Source organism: Liolophura sinensis, chromosome 1 (genome assembly GCF_032854445.1).
Source record: "Liolophura sinensis isolate JHLJ2023 chromosome 1, CUHK_Ljap_v2, whole genome shotgun sequence".
Classification (NCBI taxonomy): domain Eukaryota; kingdom Metazoa; phylum Mollusca; class Polyplacophora; order Chitonida; family Chitonidae; genus Liolophura; species Liolophura sinensis.
The window spans coordinates 17716459-17729906 of record NC_088295.1 but is presented as its reverse complement, the minus strand read 5'-3'; the positions used below and the strand labels follow the sequence as shown (position 1 = coordinate 17729906).

Here is a 13448-nt window from a genome sequence, read left to right as displayed (position 1 = left end):
ATATCGAGAACTCATTTATTAATAGAGTTAAATACGACAATTTACCGACATTGATCCAACCGTACAAAAATGATGTTGTTGTGAACATCCACTTAGGGGTACAACCATCCGCACAACAGTTTTAGAAACTGTACGACTGCAATCCCCCGCCCCCGCCACCCCCACACATTCCTCCTACCACTGTGGGGGTGCAAACGATTCGAACCCAGTCGAACCCAGTCTGACCAGTACCCTACCGCAAGAAATAATATATACACCTGAGATGCATATTAGATACCCTTAGTTAGAAGTTACAAGTTATAATTTCTAACTTCTAACTTCAAATTTGAATTAGGTTACCTATTTTAGTTTGAACTTACAAGTTACAACTTGAACTTTTAACTACTAACTCCATTTCATTATCAACAACTTATATGCTAGCATAGTACAAAATTTAAATACTGATTTCAATCATTCACCTACTACATATACTTGCACCTTTCCAACATCACTAAAATTTGTTGACTGCTTCTGTTTGCATGATGCTGTCTTAATTTCGCACTTTCTGAGTTCTTTGGTGGTTTATGTTAGATGTCGTTGTGGGAACTTTCCTTGCTGTTTCGACCCACTGATTGGTGTTTTGAAGTGAAATTGTGATAGATCATGGCCGTACAGTCTTTCATAATAATACTTTATTGCACAAGACCAGTTAGTCCAACGGCATACCGACATAAGATAACTATATCATGCATGGCGGCGGGTTACAGCTTGTATAATTTATCTCAGTTCAAGTCTTTTTGAAAATAAAAAGACTTTTGTCAATAGATTTGGAAATTTCCGTCAGTAGTGAATCCAGTTTCTGCCATGCGTTAGGATGTTACCCGAAAAAGGATAGAATATATTTTTTTTCGCAAATTAATAAACATAGGGAAAACGAGAATAAAATGAAACTCATCCTCTAATGCATTACACAGTATACATTTCCGCTTTCTATAAGTTCAGCCCGTGGCTTGTACCACCTACCCATCTCCACCTGTAATCGATGGGAGGAGACACGTAATCGTGTTAGTATCGAAATAAATTTAGGAACATCAATAACGTTTAAATACTAAGTTTGGAAAGAAAAACTACTGAAAGTTCCATGGAAACTTACTCTAGTGGATGTGTTTTGACGCTCGTTCCAATTCTGCATGAAATTGCCTCCTGACCTTAGATTCACAGGTGACAGAAAACATTAACATTTCCAGTACTTTGAGACAACCATACATCATTGTCCAAAATTTAACTATAATGAGCATACTTTTTGTTTATTTATATGATTGGTGTTTTACTCAATATACTCAAGAATATTTCACTTATACGACGGTGGGCAGCATTATGGTGGGTGGAAACCGGGCAGAGCCCGGTGGAAACCCACGCAGGTTGCTGGCAGGCCTTCCCACGTACGGCCGGAGAGGAAGCCAGCATGAGCTGGACTTGAACTCCTAGCGACCGCATTGGTGAGAGGCTCCTAGGTCATTACGCTGTGCTAGCGCGCTAACCAAGTGAGCCATGGAGACCCCCATACTTTTTGTGAATAAACCCATCCTTCCGAGTTCACTATAAATAAAGTCATACATTTGTTCAGCATTTGCATGGTCCCTCATAAAGTTACTGAGCCCAGACAACGAATGAAGCTGTTTGAATATATCATCGGTATAGCAATCATTATATGGTGTGAACATGCACTGAAGTGACCGAATTAATTACATATAGCCCCTTAGTTTTAAAGTAAACTTTGATGTATGGATATACGTGTGCAAGGGCTATTCACTACAATGAGCCTGCAATAGATTCTATTTCCATAGGTGTTTGGTGATAAGAACTTCAGCTATAAATCTACGAAACATGTAGGGAACCTACGTGGCCGAGGTGGTTTGCGCGGTGTAATGACACAGGAGCCTCTCACCAATGCGGTCGCTATGAGTTCAAGTCCAGCTCATGCTGGCTTCCTCTCCAGCTGTACGTGGGAAGGCCTGTCGGCAATCTGCGTGGATTTCCCCCGGCTCTGCTGGCCGCCGTCATAGAAGTAAAATTTTCTTGAGTGTCGTAAAACACCAATCAAATAAATAAATACAAGACCTGTAGGTATATAATTATTTTGACTTTTGACCAGACATTCAGAATACACAACTTGCTGTATTCAGCGAGAAATCAACGATTATATAAAAACAGAGCGTTCATTTCATTGAGTAAATTGTCTTGGCGCTCGGACATGAGTATATGGCGTGACTATGTAACTTGCATGTATTGGGAATGACCAGTCAAAATGCTGGGGTTACCGTCTCTGTGGAGACAGTAGACTCGGTAGGATACTTCTGGTAGCCTTTGGTAAGTGTCCTACCAAAGACGAGTAGGCCTACTCCACGAAGTTCAGCCTTGAGGTTATGGAGGTATCCTAGCAATTATGCGCAAACCAGCTATCGGTTCATGCTGTACGCTAGCTTCAACGGACTTTTCACATTACACACTGATGTTTTTTCGAATGGAAAGGGTTCTCTTGACACTTGCCAGATACTTTACTCAATACTTATCTCTACTAGGTAGAAAAAGATACAAAAACCGAACTCGGTGTTTTTTCACTTTTACTATGAAGTGTTTTCAATAACTTAGCTTGTATTCCATTAGCAAATCTTTTTTTTGTAATTATATCACCCTCGATTAAAAATATATATATAATAAGGAAACAGTTAGTGGAAAGAAATACAAAGGCTTTGTACATGTATTCCTACAACGAACAATGCAAGATGCCGTGTGAGGCGGATGGAACAGCCTACAAGATTTATACGCAGCCAGACAGCATTTAGAGTACATATAATGGAATAATGAACCACATGCAACAACACAAAACTATTCTTTGTTTACTTTTTCAGCTTCTGTATAAATGGGTTAAATGCAGATAGTAGATAATAAATTATATGTAGTCATTAATTTGCCTAGTAGATGTACAATGTATATGTAGGCCTACACACCACGTTCGGTCTGAGGCTTTGCCTATTTCATATTTGTCTGTTTAATGGAATGGCACTAACCAAGACGTACTTAACACTTCCACTAATACACGCAGGTATTTATATATGGGCACAGACACGCAGTGGAGAGACCTACCATAACACCCCATGCGTATAAGTGGACTAGTCTATCAGATTATAGGTGGACGTGTGGTCCTGTAGAAGCGAAACATCGTTGTCTGTGCCTGTGACAGCTGGAGTGAGTGAGTGAGTGCTTGGGGTTTAACGTCGTACTCAACAATTTTTCAGTCATATGACGACGAAGGAATCATTAGGGTGCATGTACGTGTAATGTGCCTCCTTGTTGCAGGACGGATTTCCACCGCTCTTTTATTTAGTGCTGCTTCACTGAGACGACTTACCGAAGGCAAGTAAGCCGGCCCGCGCGAGCCATTATACTGATACAGGTCAACCAGTCGTTGCACTATCCCCTTCATGCTGAACGCCAAGCGAGGAAGTTACAACTTTCTCTTTTAAAGTCTTAGGTGTGACTCGATCAAGGATTGATCCTGGATCTGCCGGTCCCGAAGCGGACGCTCTACCAGTGACAGCTGGAAGGTGGGTAGACATTACCATAATGACCAGTCTTCCGTTACACGTTTGTGGAGCTAGCTGCTAGTTTTAGTGAAATATGTTAGGCTGCTGATGGCGGTTTTTAAAGGTGGTTGGGCTGATTAGGTACTAGACGTATTCCAAAGTACAGCAACTAGTAGCCAACCCTTGGCCTATGTATTGTCACTGGCTCTACGTGATTCTCGACACGTAAACATATCACAGGTAAATTATGTCTGGGATGAAGGCGGACGGAATTGGTTAATACACATTTTGCCGTTTGAATATTGGAGGTTGTGTGTGCATTTTATCATTGTGTACATCATCTGCCGGATATTGGTAACTTATCATACAGTGACAATGTAACTCCTGCCGGTGTGAAAATTCTACCTGTCCCAGTTATTGCCCTGTATAATGTAGATGGCGGAATGTATCTATGTTCAGGAACGGCGGAACGTTGTAAAATATGGCAGTGGTGTGTGTAAGGTGGGGGGTAGTGGCTGATGCAGTGGAAGCAGTATCCGTTAATATGCCGTTAATATGCTCCCCCTCCCCCCGGTTAACTGTTGTATTAGTCCCTGTTAACTATTATATTAGATTCTAAGTATAGTCAGTCGTTCAAAAACTGAAAATTTTAACGTTCAAAAGGTCAAAGAAATTTTAAGAGTATAGAATTTATCATAATGTTAAATTAAGGATATTTTGCGTGAATGTTTAAACTCTGCAAGTGTTTTTGTTTAGTTAGTGTTAGTTTTTTGCGCGGAATTTGTGTGTAACACGTCGGTTTAACCGTCGTTGTCAACTGCACCAATGTGAGATCGATGTTCAACCGTCGATTGTTAATTGAACATTAGAAAGGAATTGTAAGGGTCTACCGTTCAAGAGAAACGCCTGACTCTAGTACAGCTATGAATTGGCAAGGCCTACATCAAACACAGCTTTGCGAATATTTGCTCCCCTCTCAAACTGAATCCCACTATATTGCGTTATTTTGGATTAATCCGAGGAAACTACGCTATGTAGCGTTAAACATGTAATGGTTTTTGATTTATGCTACCGGTATAAATATTTGATAATAATTAAATATTAGTATTACTTAATATAATAAACTCTGTCAAAAAAGAAACCCAACCCCTGTCCTCGGATATCAAAAATTCGTTCGAATAAAGTTAAAATAAAGATAAAACTAAATTTTAGCCAAATGTAATGAAATTATACACGTTTTTAATGAAGATTACCATCCAAACAACTGCCTTTTCTCTCCTAAGTGTATTTTATTGCTTATGACGTCACAACGCATGGACTGACCCTGTTGACGTCGCACACAGTACCATTCAGATGCAAATCATGTCAATGGCAGTTATAGTGTGGGGGTGTATAAAAGTCTATGTGCTTTCGTATTTTATTCATTCATTCGTCGACGATAGGCAGTCGGTAAAATGCCGCGACTGAGTGCTGCCGACCGAAATATCGCCATTGGTCGTCTTCAAGCCGGGGAAAGTTTTGGTACTATTGCACGACACCTAAATGTTCACAAAACAACGATATCCCGACTTTGGAGCCGTTACAACAACTTTAAAGGCCAAGAATCACGACCCCACTTCAAGATCGGTACAACCGGGTCCTTCACCTGCGTAATCGGCATGCCCTACCAACCGTGACTGCCACACATATACCAGGTTTGAGGAGAGTGTCGGCTCAAACGATTAGGAACCGTCTGAAAGAAGCGGGTTTACGTGCCTGTAGACCAGTTGTTGGACCTGTACTACGCCCCTTACATCGACGCCTACGACTCAGGTGGTGCAACAACGTAAGGATATGGACTTTACAAAACTGGAGGCGCATCTGGTTTTCTGATGAGTCCCGTTTTCTTTTGACACGTCAGGACGGAAGGCAGCTTGTGTATAGGAGACGTCATGAACGCTTTGCGCCCATCTGCGTCCGGCAGGTGGACAGATTTGGCGGAGGCAGTGCTATGGTTTGGGGAGCCATCTCGTACAGCCAGAAATCAGAATTGGTGATCGTTCCAGGGAACCTGACAGCCCAACGTTACATCAACCACGTGTTACAGCCTCACCTTCTCCCGATTATTGACCGACAGACACAGCTTTTTTCAACAGGACAACGCCAGGCCTCATACTGCACGTGCAACAATGAACTTTCTGCAGGATTCCAACATCAGTGTCTTGCCGTGGCCCTCTAAATCACCAGACCTCAACCCTATTGAACACCTGTGGGATACTCTGGATCGACACGTGCGTCAACGTCAGCCACCGCCACAGACGCTTCAACAGCTCGCCATTGCGTTACAGGAGGAGTGGAGGGCCATTCCCCAGGAGAAAATCCGGCGTCTTATCCGTTCTTGTCCAAGGAGATGCCGTGCAGTGATTGCAGCTCGTGGTGGTCATACGAGATACTGAGGAAGACGCCCCCTGGTGAGCAACTGGTGTCTGTGAAATGACTTTTGAAAAGACAGTTTTAAACATGACCATCTTGATTATTATTCTGCCAAATTTCTTACTTCTGTCTTCAATAAGAAAAAAGTTGTGCCGTCCTAAAACTAAATATTAAAATCTCTAAAATACGGGGGTTGCCTTTCTTTTTTGACAGAGTTTACTTGTAATACTTTCACAAATCAGCTATGACCATGGAGGACCAAGGTCTTTAAAGTGAATAGCAACTCAGTGAATAAATTTGAAGTAATTCTCAAAGAAGTTTTCCAAGGGTGTTCTAAAAATATTAAAAAAAACATCCACAACGCTTATCAAAAGAATAAATAGCAAATGATCGTCAAAGGCACTTAAATGGGTGCGCCATTTTACCGTGTCAGCTAGTCCCGCGTGACGTCACATGACATATAAGCGCTGGGCCTCCTGCACTAGTGGTATTATAAACAACGCCACGCAGCTACAAAGTTAAGCGCACATAAAATAATCGAGCCTGAAAAAATTTAATACAGAAAAGTACAAGGCAAAACTCAAAATACCTCACTGAACATTTCCAGCTCTGTTCCATTTTCTTACAGCCAAGGTTTCTTTGAGTTTGGCAGTTACTTCGTCATTGTCATATCCGCAGTGTGTAATTCCATCTTCTGAGCTGAAACACCTTATTCTTTTAAATGTTTTCCTATGATACCTATATATAGCGACAGACTGTATATACATAATCTAAAGCAGAGTTATATGCAGTTATGGGACACATTATGAAGTGAAATGCCAGTTTGTATAGTTTCTCTATGTCAGACATATATACGTGTAAAAAGCATCTCATTATATGGCGCATGTGTAAACTATACAAAGCATGATCTCGGGACACGGGAGGGCACACCAATAGATAATATATACTTCATTTATTTTTACTCTTTACAATTTCCAGGTTCTCTTTACGGTCTGGATCATGGGCTCGTTTGGGGGTCACGCCTTACCCGGTAGCTTCTTCATTGTATATGCATTTTTCTTAACTACCTGCGCCTACGTCAAGTTTCTACAAAGCTCAAAGGGAGACACGCGCTTCAAATCTTTTGCTTCATTCTACTTTCCTTACGGCAAACTTCAGCGTTTTCCATTGGAAGGTTTGCTCAAAGTTTTGCTGACGACAATTGCTTTGAGCATAGAGATATATACAGGATTCAACAATGGGAAGTTTGTTGCCATGGGAAATGCTCAACATGCCACTATGTTTGCGTATTTCGGTTTCAATGGTGTAATTGATTTGTTACAACATTTCAAGGCCCCCCTTCCACGTGACACTGAGTATGTAACTCTTGCTATGGCATTCATGGTCGAAGGACTTCTTTTCAAATTCCATCTTCATGGCCGCTCTCAACTGGACGTTCTCGTTCATACACTGCTGTTGTATGTGGTGTACGCTTGTATCATCTCGGTGATTGTAGAGATGAAATATCGACATTCTATCTTGTCCCCTCTGGCTCGGGCATACTTTTCGCTTATTCAGGGCACCTGGTTTTGGCAAGTTGGTTTTATTCTTTACAACCCATCGCCAAATGCAGTACCATGGAAGGCCGACGACCACGGGGAATTAACACTGGTAACCTTACTCTTTGCATGGCACGCGCTGGCTGACTTCATTATCCTACTGGTGACGACCGTAACCATCCATGTCTGCTGTCGTCGGAGAAATGGAATCGCAGAAAACGATGTTGGCTTAAAAAGGTTGTTGCATTCAGGAAGCAATGGTCAAGCAGTTGTCTGCGTACAGTCCGACAGTGATAGTGACCTGGAATTTGAGCAACCGGCCGTGGGGGTAAACAGATAAAAGGCAAACTGTTGCATGCATACCTTTAATGTTTACGTGTTATTTCGTTCACTTATGAGATGGCACGTCGATTAATATAGGCATGACAACAATTTTATTTTTGAAACCGAAGTGAATTACTTTCTCTCACTCAGCAGTATAGCAGAATTGCAGTGAGTAACCACTGTTACATGTTTCCAAAGACCAATTGTTCGAGCGCATGTATCGGGTTCGCTTAAACTCTTGATTTATTTGATTTATTTTCTTGGTGTTTTACGCCCTACTCGAAAATATTCCTAAACGCTTGCTTACTTTAGAGTTTTAAGTTATATTTGATGTAATATGCTGAGATTGTTTTGTCCTTCCATATAGTATACTTTTATGTGAATAGTTTCCATGATGTTGCTATGTACACTGTAGATTTGAGCAAAAATCTTGTGTGTTTGTTAGTAATAGATGTGCACAACTATAGATGTGCCTAATTACATTTAGGAAGAATGTGGTAGGTTCATAGAATCAGAATGCATAAACTGATTCATTTATATGATTGTATTATTTATTTATTTATTTGATTGGTGTTTTACGCCGTACTCAAGAATATTTCACTTATACGACGGCGTCCAGCAATATGGTGGGTGGAAACCGGGCAGAGCCCGGGGGAAACCCACGACCATCCGCAGCTGACAAACCTTCCCACGTATGGCCGGAGAGGAAGCCAGCATGAGCTGGACGTGAACTCACAGCGACCGCATTGGTGAGAGACACCTGGGTGATTACGCTGCGCTAGCGCCTCAAGTAGCCAAATTTTTGACAGGTATTTATTGTTATATTGTACAACACAAGAACTAGAGATGATATATTTATGTTTTGGCTCAAAAGATGTGATTTGAAAGATTTTGATTTAAACCCCAACAGCCGTTACATTTCTACATTGTTTTCACAGTGTGCACACAACTTAGAAATGGCGCTTGCCCCATTCTTGTTCGTCGATTTTCGTCGATGAGCTACTGCTTGAAAATCACATTATTTATTGGATATATTGCTGTGGGGCTCTTGTATATGGTGGCGTGGTAGCCCTGAAACCATAGGACGTCCTTCTCCGTCCATGGGTTGTATGCAAGGTGTCCAATCTTATGAAAGGACGCTGGACACAGCAATAAGATATCTATGCATATATATAATCTGTCCAGAAATCTGTTTGCGTATCAGTTATATACTGCTGTTGACGTACATGAAAGAGAATTTTAGAAAGCTATTTACAGTGTAAGAATACATTTACTAATTTTAAATTATTAAGTAGATTGATTGTTATCGATTATACGGTAATCATTATTGCACTTGAGATTTTATATTTTTAGGTATGTATTTATATATTTTATAGTTACCAATAATCGTATGCCCTAATATATGATTCACCTGTGATTTCGCTACTGAAATTCTATAATTCTGTCAAAGTGGGATTTTATGTTCGTTAATACTTTGAACTGTCATAGTATATCTTTTGGATGAAATAGCTCAAATGCGGATGAGGAATCCAATAATAAGTCAGATATTCCCGGAATAAATCTTGATCTTGATCTGATAAAGCGGCTTTAGTGCTTGCTGTATCATATACAGCAAGGTGTACTGTCTGTATACAAGGCTGTTAGCTGTTTGTTCCTGTACACAGTTTACTGCTCCTATACACAGTCAATTACTTTTGTACACAAAGTTGCGTGTTCTTGTATACAAATTAAAGCTGCTTATTCTTTTATTTAGCAGAAGCTATATTTGCTCAATTATCATATATGCCATTTTTCAAATACATGGCTTTTGGCTGCCTCTTTTGCGTTCTTTGTGTTGTTGGTTGTTTGAAAGAGACAAAAACATAAAATGATGCCAAAATCAGATGAAAGAACGCGAAAACTTATTTACGAATATGGCCATAATCTTTTTTTTTTTTAGGATTTTTTCTTTCAGGATAAAAGGGTGTTTGAAAATATTTTTGTATGGTGGGTTTTAGGGACCATCTCTTCGTATATGTCGTCATAAAATAATAATGTTCTAAATAAAGATGTGATGCCTGTCTAAATATTTATTTAAATGCAAATGTGCTGTTTATGTCCAAACACATGAGTTCAGTGTAAATTATGATAATATTAATGAATATATTAAAAATGTAAATATGGTCAAAATCCAGGTTGCACACATTTGTTAATTGAAAAGACCGAATATCTAGTTAAGATATATCCATTAAAATATGTTATATATATCTTCACGTAAAACATTATTACTCAAAGACTATTATAGCAAAAGGTGGTCCTAAACACCCACCGTACAAGAAATATTTTCAAGTATGTTTTCCCTCTTTAGCAAAAAATCGAAAAAGACATTGAAGACCACATTTACAACTAACTTGTCACACTCTTTCATCTGAACTTTATGTAATTTTTATGTTTTCTCCACATATAAAGTCATGTTATCTGATGTGACTGTTCGATGATGTTGAACTTGATTGACACTTTACATATTTTTGGCAGCTGTGAAGTTGAGTGCTCAATTTTTTTTGTAGAGAAATGCTTCTGATATAGGTGTAACGCCGTACCCAAGAATATATCAGCTATACCATTGATATATAGTATTCTGAACTTGGAGAACATGTATGATATATTTTTATTTTATGGAAAAAACACGTATATTTACAAAAAGTCGGTTTTGTTATCATTTAAAAATCCCAATATTTCTTTATGGCTGTCATCACTATTAGTTGAAACATCTGGCAATTATTGCAATTGTTGCAGTAAAGAGGAATTTTCTCTTCGTTTCTTCAGAATAGCTGAAATGTCCTTGTATCATAGTATTTATTTAAATCAACACATTCCTCCACTAACATTAAACATACGGGTACATTCAGAAACAGCTGCGATACTCTTCAAACGCCTGACACAATTGCTGTACTGTTCACACGTTTGACACAATTGCTATACTCTTCACACACGTGACACGATGGCTATACTCTGCACGTGGCACAATTGCTATACTCTTCACACACGTGACACGATGGCTATAATCTGCGTGTGGCACAATTGCTATACTCTTCACACACGTGACACGATGGCTATAATCTGCGTGTGGCACAATTGCTATACTCTTCACACACGTGGTATGATTGCTGTACTCTTCATGCGTGTGGTACAATTGCTATACTCTTCACGCGTGTGGCACATCTATATTCTTCGCATGTGTGATTCAAGTGCTATACTCTTCAAATGTGTGGTTTAGTTGTGATAGTCTTCATACCTGCGGCACAATGCTATGCTCCTCACACGTGGCACAAAAATTGCTATACTCTTCATGCGTGTGGTACGATTGCTATACCTTTCACACGTGCGGCACAATGTTATACTCTTCAAATGTGGTTCAGTTGCTGTACTCTTCATACGTGCTGCACAATGCTATGCTCTTCACAAGTGTGACACAAAATTGCTATAATCTTCACCCTTGTGGTACAATTGGTATACACTTAACACGTATGGTTCAATTGCTATACTCCTCACATGTGTGACACAATGCAATACTTTTCAGACGTTTGAAACAATTGATACACTCTTCACACACGTGGCACAGTGGCTATACTCTCCATACGTGTGACACAATTGTTATATTATTCACACTTGACACAATAGCTATGCTCTTCAGATTTGTGGTTCATTTCACTCATTACACGGTGGAAATCCGTCCTGCAACAAGGAGGCATATTACATGCGTTCTAAGGATTCCTTCGTCGTCATATGACTGAAAAATTGTCAAGTACGACGTTAAACCCCAAGCACTCACTCACTCACTACATATACTTGAAATGCTTGAATGGGGCGATGTAGGCCTGATGTACAGGCACATAAACAGCAGCGTGTATATTTCAAAACTTTTATTTAGGCAAGCAGAACTAAGCCTGGGTAAATAGCCATTATGAGGTAAGCACATTTTATGAGTCTATTGGCGAGAATCGGCTGAGAGTCATGAAAAATGTTGACAATTTTCCGGAAGTAGTTTCACCCAAGTACTCAGTCATAGTGCGTTTAATTGAATAGACCGTGTGTATTGGTCAAATAGGTCTCTTAGCTTCCTTTCGTGACGGCTTCTTCACCGTTTTGTTAGGATTTGGTTGTAATGATCATACACTGAATTAATAATAATTGTTTAATTATGTTTGGAGTCCTCTTTTCATTTATTATTGTTTTAGTTTTATATTTCGAAAGGTTATAAAAGGCGATTACGCTATTTTGAGGACCGTAACCGTAATCATTTATTTAGCAGCTCCTAATCATTAGTAGGTCCATCTTACAGCAATCTAGTGCTTAGGTAGTCATCAAAAAGGTGAAAATAAAGAATACTTTCGAAGTTCTCAGGCTGCAGGTATATGCCATTTGATCTTGACCACAGTGATATGGATAAGGAGCGTGCACGCGTAAATGAGCTTAAAATTAGATGGTGCACGTCTAAAATTAAAACAGAGCGCACTGAAGATTTGCGTGCAGGCCTAAATTCTTGAATCTATAGCGTACATGCGAGATTTAAAGCAAAGAGCCCTGTCAAAATCGAAAGTAAGATCTCTACGTTGATTTATGTGCTCAGCTTTCTCCACGACGTGTTAGTTTTCAGGAACTGAAAGCTACATCAAACGCTTCTATACCACAACACACCGTTGTGGAGAATGCCTACTGTGATAATTGCATTTGCGCCATTCTCTAGTGTTTGTCATGAAGAACATGTATCAAGGGCTAAAAAATGGCAATTTGGGTTACTATGCTGCAAGTTTTGCTACCGTTGCATGCAATTATCCTAGTATCATTTCCAAATGTCTCGTTTCATTTCTACACAGATCGTCAGCTAATTAAGTGTGCTGCGTTTAAGTATCGTCGAGTGTGCAGTTTCTGATGTGTACACGTATCTGTTATTTCTGAAGAGAGAAGGTCATGCAATGGAAGATAACTATGCCGAGAACGGCTAGTAACACATGCACAGAAAACACTTCAGATTTATATTATATACTGCCAACAATTAAGGCACAAATAATAAATTCTTGTCCTCTAAAGTAGGCCTACATTTGGATTTAGCATAGGCCTACAAAGCAACATCAACAACCGTACCGGTATTATGTTTTGATCCCACGATGTCAGTTGTTCGTGTGTACAGGTCAAGAAATGTTTAACCTGTCGCATTTGGGTAGTCACTAAACATTAGACCTGCTATCAAAACACAACCAAAGAAAAGGTAAAGTTGTCAGTGAGTAACTTTTTTGAAATAAACCCCGCACGGCTTGATGTAAAAACTATAAAGGCCTAGTAACGTCATTCATATTCATTCCTCGTTAGACAGAGTTAAGATAGTAAGAATATTCTGGAATGTCATGACAAGTTTTAAATTCTGATCAATCTACATGTACATTCATTTTGTTGTAGTCCTATACGTAACTGCAAAGGAAACAACCTGTGTACCGGTACCGGCCTATATGTGTACATGTAGGCGTATGCACATGTATGTCTTTCGATTTTCTCCAGTCCCTTTCAGCTGGATCCCTGTCTTGGAATGTCGGGAGTATCGCACTCCCTCTGAAAAAAATGTCTGCAGCAC

General features: G+C 39.7%; 1 protein-coding gene across 2 annotated transcripts; it reads left to right on the top strand.

Moving 5' to 3' along the window:
- Positions 1 to 3228: 3228 nt before the first annotated feature.
- Positions 3229 to 12029, top strand: LOC135479558 (transmembrane protein 45B-like). 2 transcript variants are annotated; one of them, XM_064759451.1, is made up of 2 exons: positions 3229 to 3587; positions 6957 to 12029. In XM_064759451.1, exon 2 carries the CDS (start codon positions 6978 to 6980, stop codon positions 7854 to 7856), a length of 879 nt encoding a protein of 292 aa, XP_064615521.1. In that variant the 5' UTR covers positions 3229 to 3587; positions 6957 to 6977; the 3' UTR covers positions 7857 to 12029. The 2 variants fall into 2 exon arrangements, with proteins under 2 accessions (XP_064615521.1, XP_064615526.1); XM_064759456.1 differs by lacking the exon at positions 3229 to 3587 and adding an exon at positions 3618 to 6016.
- The last annotated feature ends 1419 nt before the right edge of the window (positions 12030 to 13448 follow it).